This window comes from Equus caballus, chromosome 19 (genome assembly GCF_041296265.1).
Source record: "Equus caballus isolate H_3958 breed thoroughbred chromosome 19, TB-T2T, whole genome shotgun sequence".
NCBI lineage: Eukaryota > Metazoa > Chordata > Mammalia > Perissodactyla > Equidae > Equus > Equus caballus.
In genome coordinates this window covers 32602128-32617344 of record NC_091702.1, presented here as the reverse complement: position 1 = coordinate 32617344, position 15217 = coordinate 32602128, and the positions used below count along the sequence as shown (strand labels likewise).

At 46.5% G+C, this 15217-nt stretch overlaps 1 protein-coding gene across 1 annotated transcript; it reads right to left on the bottom strand.

Annotated features, from left to right (window-relative positions):
• Positions 1 to 3858: 3858 nt before the first annotated feature.
• Positions 3859 to 12280, bottom strand: EIF2B5 (eukaryotic translation initiation factor 2B subunit epsilon). Its single transcript, XM_001915777.6, has 16 exons — positions 12018 to 12280; positions 10783 to 10907; positions 9792 to 9977; positions 9522 to 9699; positions 9349 to 9429; positions 8993 to 9070; positions 8410 to 8722; positions 7325 to 7470; positions 6955 to 7096; positions 6730 to 6831; positions 6421 to 6528; positions 6144 to 6234; positions 5721 to 5844; positions 5011 to 5136; positions 4467 to 4577; positions 3859 to 4288 (listed from the first exon to the last, which is right to left on the bottom strand). Exons 1-16 carry the CDS (start codon positions 12213 to 12215, stop codon positions 4229 to 4231), a joined length of 2169 nt encoding a protein of 722 aa, XP_001915812.3. The 5' UTR covers positions 12216 to 12280; the 3' UTR covers positions 3859 to 4228.
• Between the last annotated feature and the right edge of the window lie 2937 nt (positions 12281 to 15217).

Below are 15217 nucleotides of genomic sequence, written 5' to 3'. Positions count from 1 at the left end.
CGAACTTAACCACTCGGCCATGGGGCCAGCCCCTCACACTCTATTTCTTGATTTAGGAATTCTAGACATTGTTTACTGATTTCCAATTTTGATTGATGGATTTATTTTCTTTATCTCCCCCTAACCTCTTTAAATAGTAAAATCACACTTTTTGGTTAAGTCTATATAGTACTTAGTATTGACATTTTGACTACAAATAAATGCTTCCTTTACGACTTTTTGTTTCTCCTGGCATTTAGTCATTGCCTTGCTTTTTCATTTGGTCTGTTTTTACATAGTGTACTTATTATTAAGTCTTTCCACATAAGTTTATTAATACATATTCTGTTCACTCAATCACATGTATTAGATAACCCATCCATTTTCTCCCCTGGAGCCTTCCATTCTGCTGCTCTGGTCTGCACCGCTGGCTGTCTCAGCCTGTGCACGGCTGTCTTTCTGGGACTTCTCTGCATCATCCGAATTATTCCCTTTACTTCTCCATGTTGGATCCTTGTTTCCTGGAGACTTTACTCCTTACTTGGTAAAGCACATTCTTTGGTAGCGTCCCTTGAAAGCATAGGAAATAAATTTTTCGAGAACTTGCAAATCTGAAAATGATTGAGTTGAAAGGAATTTTCCTTCAGAATTTTTAAGACATCACTCCATTGTCTTTTATCTTCCAGTGTTGCTATCAAACGGTCAGTTTGATCTCTTTTTCCTAAACCTTTGCACATAACTTGTTTTTATTCTCTCTTGAAGTCTTTAGGACATTCTTTTTATCTCTGGAGTTCTGAAATTTCACGGTGATAAGCCTTGGTGCTCATTCACCGTGCTAGGCACTTGGTGAGCCCTTTCGATCTGAAAATTCAACATTATTTTCTTGAATTTTTAATAACATCACTACCATTTTTCCTGTTCTTTCTGTAACTCCTGTTGGATATTGGAACTTCTAGATTGATCCTTAATTTTATTTTTTTCTCCTTAATCATCCATTTCTTTTTATTTTTAAATAATTTAATCTCTTTGCAAGATTTTCTTAACATCATTTCCAAACTTTCTCCTATCCAATTCGATAGGTAACATATTCACAATTCAAAATTCAAGTACATAAGGATGGACACACAGCCTCTCTCCTATTTGGTTCTCTAGTCCTCCAGTTCTCAGAAGGAAATAATCCATTTACTTATTTTTAATTTCTAACAACTCTTTTGTTCTCCAATTGTTCCTTTTCATAGTACTTTCTTCACAGACACAATATGTTCCCTCTTTGAGTTTTGAGAATAATAATTATGGCTTTTCCCCTCCTGAAATTTTTAAAAAGCTTCCTTGGTTTCAATTTTCTGTTTTGGTTTCTGCCTTTCATGTTGGAAGTTTCCTCAAATGTTTGATGGCCCTTAACAATCTATTCACAGTTAAGAGTGACATACTGGAAAGCTGATTGCAAGTTCTATCCATGCATAAGGCTTATTAACTAACAGGCTTCACCGTAGGGTGATGTAAGTGGGGGAAAGATGACTTTTTCCTCCCCAAGGAAACAAAAAATGTCAAGTATTTGCAGGCCCTTTTTCTGCAGTTGTTCAGTTTGTTTTTGCCTGGGGGTATAAGTCTGTGTGTGCTGATACTCAGAGGCCTACCACGCATATACTTTCACTTAATCCCTCATTTTCAATCTAGCCCCACCCTCATGCTCCCCATGTCTGCTGTTGAGTCCAGAGGCTCTACGAGCTTATTTCATTCACTATGCCGGGAGCTCGTGGGCTGTCAGTCTGGGAGCACATGAACTTTGGGTTTAGGAGACCTTTGTAAGTATTTCTTTGATAATTTTCTCCCTACGGTTTCTCCAGAGACCAAAGTTCCCATTTCTTGCAGGGGAGAAGTTGAGGTAAACACCTGGCTGGATGAGATGAGGTGAGGACCTGGGGGGCTATTTTCTGTACAGATCTTTGTCTGATTTACTTCCACCCCCCCCACCCCCCCAGCTCTCAGCCCCAATCCTTACCCCCTCTGCTGAGCCTTTTCTGGGTCCAGAAAGGCACACTGGTTTGCTTCTTGGTTAAGACCCACCTCAGCAGGTAGAACCCATCTCATTCTGCTCTGCTAGGTCAACTTTCACTCTTCTATTCATTTTCCATTCTCCAAAATGTTGATGTCTCTCATTCATTGTCGTCACCTGTTTTCCTTATTGAGTCACGTGCCTTTTTTGAAGAATTCCTTTACTGGCATTTGAACGGGTTTTGGAAGGAGTAAAAAGCCCATGCGTTTAATTTGCTTTTTTTTTTTTTGGAGAAAGATTAGCCCTGAGCTAACACCTTCTGCCAATCCTCCTCTTTTTGCTGAGGAAGAGTGGCCCTGAGCTAACATCCGTGCCCATCTTCCTCTACTTTATATGTGGGACACCTACCACAGCATGCCTTGCCAAGTGGTGCCATGTCCGCACCCAGGATCCGAACCAGCGAACCCGGGGCCGGCAAAGCGGAATGTGCAAACTTAACCACTGCGCCACCGGGCCGGCCCCTAATTTGCACATTTAAGTAGAAATCTTTTGCTTTGCTTTTGCCCTTCTACCTTTTCTATTTTTTTAGGCCACTCAAGCATCACAATCCTGTAAGCCTTCCCTAATTAACCCAAGTGGAAGGAAGCGCTTCCTTCTAAAAAGTTCTACCGGCCACTTCTCATCTCTGCCACCCACTAGGTACAAATCAGAGGTGCCCTATAGTTATGTATTTAACTGCCCCTGAGGTCATGCCATAACCAGAAACTGAGATTTACTGAAGAAGAAAAGTAAATTAAGCCAAACTCTGGCCAGCCTGCTTTTTTTTCTTCTTTAGAAATACTCAGTAATACCCCTTCACACCCGAGGACAGTTCAGTAGCCCCTTCCTCAGCTTACTCCTTTCCACCCAAATGAAATGAAGAAAGGCAACTATGTTAGCTGTGATGTCCAGGAGGGCCACTTGTTACCAGTAACATTTGCCGCAATTTGTGTCAATAAAGTAAGGGTTACAGGAAGGCAACCAAGAGCTCAAAAAGATGAGAGAGAAGGGCATGTCTCGTGGCTGAGGTTAAAGGACAAAACAGCAAAGTGACAAACTCCAGCTCTAGAGTCCAATAACAAATCCTGGCTCTATCGATGACCAGTTATGGTACCTCTCTGAACTTCAGGCTCCTCATCTGAAAATGGGGATAAGACCTACTTCATGGGGCTGAAGGTTAACTAAAATAACACATGCAAAGTATTTGGCAAAATGCCTGTCAAACAGTAGTCGCTCTCTCAGTTTTAGGGGAAAGCCCATTTCACAGGATCTTATTCTGTCTTAGGATAGCGATTGCTGGCTTGGGGTTATATTTGCCTGTGGGGACAATTTCCCTTTATGGAGACACTGAATATGCAAAAGCAGAGAGAATTCTGGATTATGAGGCTCAAGTCCTTAGCTTTAGCCCTCAAGAGTCATGAGACCTTGAGCAAATTTCCTTATCTTTAAGATGAAAAGTAGCCCAGTTTCCCTGAGAGTAGTACTGGATCGACTCGACAAAGCATGTGAGGAACTTGCAGGTGGTTAATGGACTTACATATGCTTGGCATCGTCACCCTCTGGCAGAGAGGTGTTCAGACTAGGACTCTCTATGGAAATAGGCTCAGGCACACCACACCAGGATCACAAATTGGTCCACAGAGGCTGGAAAAGAATCTAGGCCCTCCACTACCCATGAGCCACAGCAATGGTCTATTAGCAAGGTACCACAGTACCACCTAGTGGCCATACCACCCCTCTTCTCCCTCTCTCCGGTGTTAAGGAAAGGCTGACACGTCAGGGGTTTAGAACTCTTTGGTCACCTACTTCATTGGCTAATCAGTCAGAGTTGGAAGGAAACCAAGTACACCCCTCTCTCTTTTTTAATATTAACAAATACAAGCAGCAGAGAGGGCCAGCTGCTCTCTGCTGTTCCCTGAGGGAATGCCAGAACACAAAGCTGTTCCTCTGCTCTTCCTCTAACTGCAGGGCCTGTCTAGCTCCTCCTCAGGCAGAGCTTTGTTCCAGCCAACTCCCCTCATCCCAAATCCCCAGTCAGGACGGGAGGCACATGGTTGCTGGCAGTGGGAAGAATACTGTAATTCCAGCCTCTGCTCCTTTAAGTCTCAGCTCAGACGGTGGTCCCTCCAACCTTCTGCAACCAGCTTCTCGCTTGCCCTGGCCCAGAAGCCAGGAGGGCAATCCACCACACCCACAGAAGCAGGCAGTGCGACTTCAGTCATCTTCAGATGACTCCTCTTCTGCCTCTTTTAGCCACTGGATGAACCTCTGCAGCTGTAAGGAAGCAGAGTGGACAGCTACTGAGGGAGGGGCACATAACTCTCCTCTTCTCCTTAGCAGATAAACAGTTGTAACAACCAGAGTCCCAGGGACCAACCATCCTGGAGCCTAGGGCCAAGGGCCAAGGAACAAGACAACTACCCCGTGGCAAGAGGAGGGCAGTGTGACTTACCTGTTGGTTCTTGCGCAATTGCCAGCCCTTGTCAGTTGTATCCCTTCCGCTGAACCAGCTCAAGATTGTTTCCTCAGCCAGGATCTCCAGCTGGTAGAAAGCCATCAGTACCTGCAGAAGGCCAGCAAAGGAGATCTCAGGGCCCTTGCAGAGTCCAGCAAGATACAACGGATAACAGAGGAAGAGGAGGCAAGATCTTAGCACCACTCTCTACCAGGCCCTCAGCTTCCTTCTACACGCTGAGCCGCATCCTCCAGAACAGACAAGAATAATAAGCTGTTCACTCTGGTACTGGAACAGGTATAACTTCTGGAACTATTGCTGGGTAGTGCTTCACACATCCCCAGGGCAACCTCCAAATGGCTGCCTTACTAGCCTGGCTCCAAGCTGTACTATCCCACCAATAAGGACAACACTAGGGGTGGATGGTGCTGTTAGCCAAACTCCACATTGGATTCACGTCAGCCTGTTTTGTGTCTCCAAGAGGTTACCAAGGCCTCTGTCAAAGGAAATGCAGGACTATGGGGCTTGAGGTGGTATTCACCTTGGCCACGGAAGTACCAAGAGGTTCATGCTCCAGGAAGAAGTCCTCAATGGCTGCCAGTGCTTCCAAATGATCAGCTGCACGCTTTATGTAGTTCCGAAAAACAGGGCTCCAGGCCTTGAGCAGCTATGGAAGAAAGGAGAAGGGAGCTGCAATATATTCCCCAGCATGCACCTGCACCTGGACAGCAAAGAAAATCAATATTGATAACATGAGTCTTTCATGATATGGGAAGTCAAGAGGGAGATGATACAAGCCCTGTGAAATCAGGTCAGAGGGACTTGGGGGTTGCTGGCAGTCAGGGTTGGGGAAAAAGAAGGGATTACTCAGGGAAGGTGAAAGGGACGAAAGATGAAGGGTGAAGGTGAAAGATGTTGCAGGCTGCTTCAAAATACCTATTCTCAGCCTAAAGGCTGATCTCATTCTGGGTCAAATCAATTTCCGTCAGAGAGCCTGAAAGTCCAGGGCTATTCTGGATCTACCTTTGGGGTCTAGGATGGTCTGAATCTTGGAGTCTCAAACTTGACTCCTCTGGACCAGCCAAGGCTGCTCTAGAACCCAATCTGCATCCAGTAGCAAGAAGAAAGGAACTACAAGTAACATATTTCCCACAAGACCTTCTACTCCTGATGTCCTTTAAAGTCAAGCACAGCAACGACGTGTATCTGCCTCCACCCAATCCCTTGTACCCAGCCCCAATCTTTGCTCACGGGAAGCAGCAGGGCACAGTAGCGGTTTGAGTCAAGCGGGGAATCCATTTGTTGCAGGGGGAGTTCCAGGACCACGTGGCTCAGTACCTGCATCACCTCCTTTAGGCTTATGTTGTAGGCGTACCTGTGGGGAGACTGTAGTAACACGAGGGCCTTCACTGGCCCTTCCAGCACACTGTAGGACTATGACTTTGGCAGGACACTGGAGTAAGGAAGTCAAATGGAACAACATGGAAGGGGAGGGTTTTGGAAGGTGAAGTCTATGCTGAGGTTAGAACCTAATGCTCTCCTTGCTCCAAATGCTACTGGCCTTGTCCATTTGGGATGTTGAGGGACCAGGTTCCTATTAGGGGAAGACACAGGAGAGAACCTTTACCTGCCTGCCATTACCCCAAGAAGAGAACAGGGCGGGGCTGCTCTTACTTGAGAGAGTTGATCTCTAGGACTAGATTGTCACAAGAAATGTTCTCCTCCTTGCCCCGCTGTAGCGTTCCCAGGACTTCATTCTGAAACACTAAAATCAAAGCAAGAATAAGTTTCTGGACCAACATCACTCCAGAATGCTTTAAGTTACCTAGTCCTGACTTTATACCAAACTCTTTCTGGGAGGAACACAAGTCTTTGGTTAGTTGATCCAGACAAAGAATAAACTAGAGGTTTTCCTCTTTTGTCCCAGGGCACTGCTCCCCTGGCCACTCACCTCTGATGTCATCCATCTGTGGGGAGCATGCCCGGCTGTCTAGCTCCTCAGAATCCACACTTCGCTCACTTTCAGTTTCACTCTCTTCTTCCATGTTGATTCTGAGTCCTGAGGGCCCATAAAGGGTGAGAAAAAAGAAAAATAAGGAAAGAGCTATTGACAGAGACCAACATATCTGCCCTTTCTACATAAATTAAGCAATGAACAAGTCATCTGATTCTAAAGTATTCACTCTCCTTCAAAACATTCCGATTCGGGAGGGGGGTGGCCGGAATAAGGCCGGAATAATACCCCCCTAATAAAGCTCACCCCACAGACTCTGCCGTAGTTCCTCCTCTTCCTCCACGTTCACATCTGGAGCTTTCCAGAGGTAGCCCCGGCCTGCAACTCCAACTTCTGCCGGATTGTAACCTGGAAAACACATTAATCTTTAGGGAAGGTCCAGCAGAAGCATTAATCCCTCCAGGAGGAAACACTGCTCTTTCTATGGGGCAGAGAGACACACAGACGCCCCACACCTGCTGAGCCTCACACCTTTCAGCTTCACTTTCTCCTTTTCTTGGTCAGCCCCAGAATCATCACTGAACTGGCCATCATCCTCATCTTCCTCTGCATCTGGAGGGTGCAGAGAGACCACCGAGCCCTCAGGCAGCATGATGTCTGGGCCCACTACCACCTAGGGGAGAAAAAAGGAGTGGGTGGCACCGACCCATAAGTATGTTAGAGAAAAAATACATCCTGAAGTTGAGAATAACTTTTTTCACTAAGCCAACAGAAGGCAAATGAAACCACTGGATTTGGATTCTCAATTCAGGCTGGATTAAGGGTGGGCATAAGGCCCCTTGTGGCTCAGCATGACCAGCACTCAGTTTGGGGCCAATGTACAGTATGGAGCAGGTCTCACCTGGGAAGTGAGGACACAGTGTGGCTTCAGTATAACTTGTTCCTTGACCTCAGCATTGTCACAGAGCAGAGACTGATGGATCTTTGCTCCAGCAGCCACTCGGACCCCTTGCCACAGGTAGGCCTGGTCCAGCTCCACGTTATCACCTGGCTCAGGACAGGAAGGACTCCCGGTCACTTAGGGCTCCAACTCCAGACCAGGGACATTCCTGGAGGATAGGGCTGACTGACACCAGCACAGCTCCCAACTAGCTCTAATACTCCATCCCCGAATTCACCGGAGACACCCTCTCCCCTTCTAAGTCCAGGCCTGAGAACAGAATATTGCTCACCCTGACCATCCTCCACCAGGTGTATAACAATTACAGATTACACACAGGACTTGAGAACCTGAGACCCTTCAAGATTTCTGGGGACCCCTTGAACTCAAGAACCTTATTAGAATCATATCCACGTCTAGAAGTAGAACCAAATTATTCCACCTCTTCTTATACATTTCAGAGTTAGAAACTTATTGTTACTTTTTTAAAGGGGCAGTTCCATCAGAAGCATCATATTCCTATAACCAAAGTGAATTACTAAGAGGCTAACCAGGCAATTATGGTAGAGTAAAAAGAACAGTGGACTTACAGTCAGAATACTCAGGTTCAAGTCCCAGCATTGCCTCTTATTAGTATGACCTTGGGTAAGACAACCTCTTTGAGCCTGTTTGCTTATCTATAAACTGGGGATAAATACTACTTCCCTCACAAGGTTTTTGTGCGGAGTAAATGAAATAACGTATGCAAAAGCTCTCTGTAAACTGTAATGCACTAAACAGATGTTATTATTGCATGTTAATTATCTACTTGGTCCTGAATGTGAATATAGGGTACCCTGAAATGTGAAGAGTCACCCAATAAGAGGCTCACAGGCCACAAACTAAAGTATTGCTGTTTTCACATCCCTGTTCCCTCCTTTATTAAGGTAGCCACTCTAGTTCCTTACTCTCAGGGACTATCCCTCTGTATCCTTCTCTGGAGACATGGGGCTCCCGCAGGTTCCTGCTCCTAGGAAAGCCAGCTTCACTTCCCCACCTGTGCTCACCAATGTGGCAGCCAGGGCCAATGACACTGTTGGTGATGGAGCAATTGCTGCCAATGACAGTGCCGGAGCCCAGGAGCACATTTTCTTCCAGGATGCTGCCATGGCCCAGGCTGACCTCAGGCCCTCGGTAGATGTTGTGCCGGGAATGAGTGCAGCTCTGGGTGGTGCTGTCAGTGAAGTTCGCCTCAGGGGTGAGAGGGTAGACCCATCGGCGGATGACATCAGCGCAGACAGCCGCATACATGTGTAGGTTGGAGACCCGGGCACCATATTCCCTAGCTGTCACGTGCATGTGGATCTGGTTCCCTAGGATCTGAATGAGGAGAAGGAAAGGGAGGTCAGCCAAGCAAGCAAGAGAGGAAGAACATCCCCAGGTACACTTTTCTAACCTTCTTAACTTCCCCTCTGCCTCTCAATGTCACAGCCAAATGGCCTAAGACTTTTCTGTGTGTATTGCTTCCCCTTGCCCCTCAGCTCTTTTCTTCCCTCTTAAGGCTCAATAAACACAAAAGGGGACCGAAAGTTATCAGCATGAGATAAAATCACAGCCCTCTCCTAAAGAGGTACTGAGAGCCTTTCTTACCTCCTCATTCACTAACAGGCCTCGCACAAAGTCATCTCGAGTTTGGTAGTCAAAGTTGTCTGTAAAGAGTTGAGCCACCTGTGGGGGGAAGTTGGGTGGGACCAAGGTTAAGTGCTATTCTCTGGAAGCAAAGATAAAAGCCCCCAGAGACCTATCAGACCCTATGACAACGTACGTGGGCCAGAATCCCAAAGAGGCTCCCAATGGGATATTGGGGTCAAGAAGACAGCACCTATTTGGTGTAGAAGAGATAAGGGAAAGAGGGAGAAGAAATATACCCTGGCCTTCTAAGGGGGCAACAGCACATCCTCAGAGCTCTGCTCTTAGGATTGTAGCCCTGGCCCTGAAGAGCTCACCTGAGGAGAGCAGATGCTGATATGACAATCCAGTAAATCATAGCGAATCTCCACGCCATCTCCACTGCTCTGGAACAAGCTCTGTGGGGAGAAGTTTACAAGAACTTTAATGTCTCTGTTGCCGAAGGCTTGAGGTCACTTTCCTACCTCAAGGACCCCAGATACCCACACACCAGAGGGAAAGAAAAACGTCTGAGGCCTTGGGTCTTCTGGAAATGGAGAACCCGGTTTGTGGCACTATCCACAGCCACTACCACATTGTCCTCTTGGCAACGAGTCGGGTGGCTGGGGGATGACTCTTTGAAGATCATTGTCATCACAGATACATTTTTTTCAAGCTTCCGCCTCAACCTATGAGGAACAGGAGGGAGAGAGCTGCAAAACAGCAGGCTTGGGGCTCTGCTGGTCCCAAACCCTTATCTGTACCGTTTTCCCGTCCTGACCTGTGTTCCTCCAGGGCTCTGGTAATATTGATGTTTGACACAATGTCCCCATACACCAGAAGGAAGTCGGAGCGCACCAAGGCCTTGGCATCAACATCACGGAGAACATCCCCCAGTGATCGATATAGCTCTGATGTAATTATCCGAACCACATTGAGGGATGTAGGGCGGCACCATTTGGATTTCCTGAAGGAAAGGCGGTGAGGGGAATGAGTAAATCAAGCATAAAGATCATGTAGAGCTTCCCTATCCACCCCCCCACCCCATTCAACATGCACACTCCTTCTCTATGGCTTTCTTGGGTTCCTGCCAGCATCAACTTCAAAGAGATTTATGAACTATAATTAATGGTCTCAGCATCCTATGTCACCAATCTTGTTTTATGGCTTAGAGAAACATGGTTACTTCCTCTCCATACTCTGACCCCCGTCCCCAAACACGGATTTGAACTCAAAATCCTGCTGAGATTTGCACAAAGTATCAGAGGAACACACTTCTTATGCCACTTTTCTCCAGTCCAGACCAAATTTAGGAACTGTCTAACATGCAAATATCCTAGTCTTTATTTTCTAAACTGTCATAAATCCTGGGATTTGCTCTTCATCAAGAAGATTTCAGCAAGCATTTGTCAAGTGTTTACTATGTGCTTGGTACTAAGCTAGGCACTGGGAATACAAAGATGAGGAAGAGCTCAATATTTAGAAGCTCAGTGGAAAAACAAGGATGTTATTCTTATAACTTCCATAATGGTGCCATTAAATAAAAAGCAAAACCCACTTGGACCAAACTTTATAAGTGAAATTCAGAAAAAACCCAGATGTTGTTCTTTAATCTTTGTCACAGCTTCAGCTGCTCACTTCCTGATAAGTAAAAAGAATGCCCTTAGACTTATGATGGGATCCAAACAGACACATTTTCCCCCTTATTTAGTTACATCCATCCTAGGGAAACTGGAAAAAAATGATAAACGTGGAAACAAGAGTTGCCTTACAGTAAATGTTCCTTGATTTGAGCAGCCTTCCAGCAACAAAAGACAAAGGTTTCCTGGACACCTGTGGCAGTCAGAAATTCCAGAGTGTAGTCAATTAGTGCCACATTGGCCAGGGGCAAGAGGACCTGGAGGGTAGGAGATAGAAAAAGTTTGAAGTCTTGAATCCATGAGGGCCCTCTGGGTACCATTCTTTCCCTCGCTTCAACCACGATTTCCACTCCCCTATCAGTCTTTCCAAACTCCATAGTTTTACTTTATCTTTACAATTTAAAAGTAATCAGGCTCCTGCCTTTGATGTTTACTACACACTAAGCCTTAGAGTCTAAGGTGTTGCAATTTGGATACGGTAGGTAAGTATGGAATTTACTTGCTTAGCATCAGACACAGAGCTGCTACAGAACAGACCACCCTTGGCAAAGGATAATACTGGAAATTAACCACATCTCCAAAAACTTAGGCACCATTAATGCCTTTTTCCCTATAAACTTTCCTTCCTTGATTCCTCTCTGAGAGTCAGGGGCTAGCCACCCCAACACTCGTCTAAAATGAACAACCATTAGGTTTTTGAGAGGAAGCAGGGAGTTAGAGATTATTTTTCCTGAACCTGAATGCAGTTCCCTTTCTTTGACTGAACTGGGGACTGACTGCTGAGTGACCCAGCAATACCTAGGACCGGCTCAGTCCAATTCCCCAGTGTCTCGACAATACAGGGGCTGCTGGCAACCAGCCACTAAACCCGTTCTGTCCTGCTTTTGACAGATGGCACTGTCATTAAACCTGGAAAAAAAAAAAAACCCATACTGTACGAGATCCAAAACAGCTGTTACTAAGAGATCAGACCGCCTGTTCTTCTTCAAGGCATAAGACCTCCCTTTTGGAGGTCTTCCTTTCACCTCCGGATCTCTTTCCCATCTGCATAAAGGCAGCGCAGCCTCCTCTTGGAGCACGGAATCTCCACGTGAAGGCTTCTCACAAGCCCTGCTTCTACATGCCTCCCAACCCTGAGGCGGGCAGCACTACGAGTGCCCAAATCTGCCAGCCACTCACTTGGTCAGGCAATCATCAGGGCTTTCGACTGTCCCTCCGCTTTCCTCCTAACCAGATAAACCCGATTCCCGGGAAAGAGGGTAGACATAAGTCCTTCCAGAGCACGCCTCACTAGGCAGCCGAAACGATAACTTGCTCTAGCCGCGCCACCTCCGGGCCCTCTGGCTGCTCTCGCGCGCGGCGCTCACCCGAGGCCGGTCCTTGGAGATGGGGAAGAAGCGGCGGTTGAAGCTATCTGCCACCAGAATTGCTTGTAGGGGCGGCGGCGGTTCCTCCTCCGCCCCCCTGGCTCCCCCGCCGCCGCCGCCGCCTCCCGGCCCACTGCCGCTGCGCTTGTTAGCCCGACTGGCCACCGCACCAGGCGGCGCCACCACAGGGGCCGCCATCTTCTTCCCTCACGGCCCCCACTTCCGCACGGAAACTGACACCGCTCGCAGTAGGGGACAAAAAGAACCCAGCACAAGGAACGCGAAGGTCTAACGAAAGCGGGGAGGGAGGAGACAAGGAAAGAGGACTGCGCATGCGTTTCCCCAAGGCCGCCCAGTCCGAGGTCTGAGCTAACGGGGGCAACGCGTGGGGCCTGGCGGCGGCTGTCTTACCCAACTAAAGCGCGGGGGCAGGGGACTACGGACCGCAGACTAGATCTGCAAGTATAGTAGGTCTTCATTTGTACACGAACAAGCTGAGATTCTTGCAGGATGGTGGGACTTGTGGTCTCTGCGAAGGGGTCAGATCCATTCGGGATGTATCTTTCTCTCTCTCAGTATGTTAAAAGCTGTCGTCCTCCGTCTTCATTCTAGGCACCTAATGCGAACCGGCACCTAGGGAAGCTCAAAACCGAGTCAGACATCCTCCCTACGGGAGCTCAGTCTGCATAAATACCGACCGTGCTGTAGTAGACAGAGTAGTAGTTCTATTGAGCGCTGATTGTGGCGAGGGACGAGACAAGCATTAGCTCGTTTAATTCGTCACACATCTCTGGTAGAACATCTTATTCATCCGTTTAACAAACATTTCTTCAATTCTCAGAGGGTGAAGTTCACCCAGCTAGTAAGTGGAAGAACCAGTATTGGAACCCTATCTGTCTGACCTCATAGCTCTACAATCTTCCTGCCAAGTGATGTGGGGATAAAAATTGCTATTTTATGATGTCTTCACTTATTCATGCATTCAGCCTATCGGCATCTTTTGAAACCCTACTCTGTGTCTTAATCAGAGTGGACATAGGGGTGGATGCGAGAACACCATAAAGTTGAGTAGGAGTGGAGTTAAGCAGCAAGCTTTCCAGGCAGAAGGGACTATGAGCGCAAAGATCCAAGGCGCGAGAGCTGCCGCACGATTTGGGAAAACAGGCGGTGGCTGCGGGGAGTAAACCAGTCCTGCTGAGGTGCTGGACCGTGGGGACGCGGCGGAAGCCAGGCAAGCCAGCTTGGGTGTCATTTGGTAGGCGAGGAGCTTTCCAGCAAGGCACCACGCCCTGTCCGCTGGAGAGGAATTCCGCGATCCTCTGGTGCCACCTGGCCGGTGCTGCACGCTGGGCAAAAACCATTTCTTGAGGATTTTGGAAAATTGAGCCTGGAGCAGGAAAGGCAGAAGGCAACTCAGTAAAAATGTTTAATTAAATGAATGTGCATTGTAGGGGAAAGTGAGTGTCCTACAAATCCACGGACAGAAAGAGAAAAAAAGGGTGATTAAATAGGACTAGTGATTTGTGCTCCCTCACGCACGTGCGCACACGCGCGCGCTCGCGGGGGTGGGGGTTGGGGGGTGAGGGTAAGGCCTACGGAAAGTTGGTCCAATTGTAGAGATTTTTAAATAACTTCTGCAACCTGAGAAAGTGGTGAGTGGTAAATCCAGGTCTTACAATTCTGTAGATAGGTAGCTGGATGGATAAGGTTTTTAATGAATGGATCTCGGGGAGAATCTTTCTCTCTCAACCTGTTGTTAATTTTTTTGTTTCAAAACGTAACGCAACAACAAAACCAAACAAAAATAGGCAAAGGACTTGAATAGACGTATCTCAAAAGAAGATATACAAATGGCCAATAAGCACGTGAAAAGATGTTCTCATAGCTAGTCATTAGAAAATTACAAATCATGGGCCTGCCCGGTGGCCAAGTGGTTGAGTTCCCGCTCTCTACTTCAGTGGCGAGGGTTTCCAGGTTCTGATCCTGGGAACGGACCTAGTACCGCTCCTCAGGCCACGCTGAGGCAGTGTCCCACATGCCACAACTAGAGGGACCCACAACTAAAATACATACAACTATGTACTGGGGGGCTTTGGGGAGAAGAAGGAAAAATAAAAAATAAAATCTTAAAAAAAAGAAAATTACAAATCAAAACTACAATGAACTATCATCTCATACCTATTAAGACGTCTACTAGCAAAACAAAACAAAATAAGTGTTATGGAGAAACAAGGATGTGGAGAAATTGGAACCCTTGTGCACTCTTGGTGGGAATGTAAAATGGTACAGCTGCTGTGGAAAACAGTATGGTGGTTCTTCAAAAAATTAAGCATAGAATTACCATATGATCCAGCAATTCTACTTCTGGATATATACCCTAAAAAAGTGAAAGGAGGGACTCAAACAGATTTTTCTTTTCAGTGAAAGATTCGCTCTGAGCTAAAATCTGTTGCCAATCTTTTTTTTTTCCCTCCCGAAAGCCCCAGTACATCATTGTGTATCATAGTTGTAAGTCCTAGTTCTTCTATATGAGCTGCCACCACAGCACAGCATGGCAACTGACAGATGAATGGTGTGGTTTGCCACTGGGAAATGAACCCGGGCTGGCAAAGGGGTGAGAGCACCGAACTTTAACCACTAGACCATCAGGGCTGGCTCTCAAACAGATATTTATACATCCACATTTATAGCAGCATTATTCACAATAGCTAAAACATGGAAGCAACCCATGTGTTCACTGAGGAATGCACAGATAAGCAAAATGTGGTGTATACATATGATGGAATATTATTCAGCCTTAAAGAGGAAGGAAATTCTGACATATGCTACAACATGGATGAAACTTGAGGACATTATGCTAAGTGAAATAAGCCAGCCACGACAAGACAAACACTGTGTGATTCCATTTACAAGAGGTACCTAGAGGAGTCAAAATCATAGAGACAGAGAGTACAATGGTGGTTGTCAGGGGCTGGGGGAAGCAGGGAAAGGGGAGTTATTGTTTAATGGGCATGGAGTTTTAGTTTTGCAACATGAACAGAGTTCTATGGAAGGATGGTGGTGATGGCAGCACAACAATGTGAATGTACTTAATGCCACTGACATGAACACTTAAAAAATGGCTAAAATAGTAAATTTTATGTTATGTGTATTTTGCCACATAAAAATTTGGGAAAAATGGAAAGATATTGAAAACCACA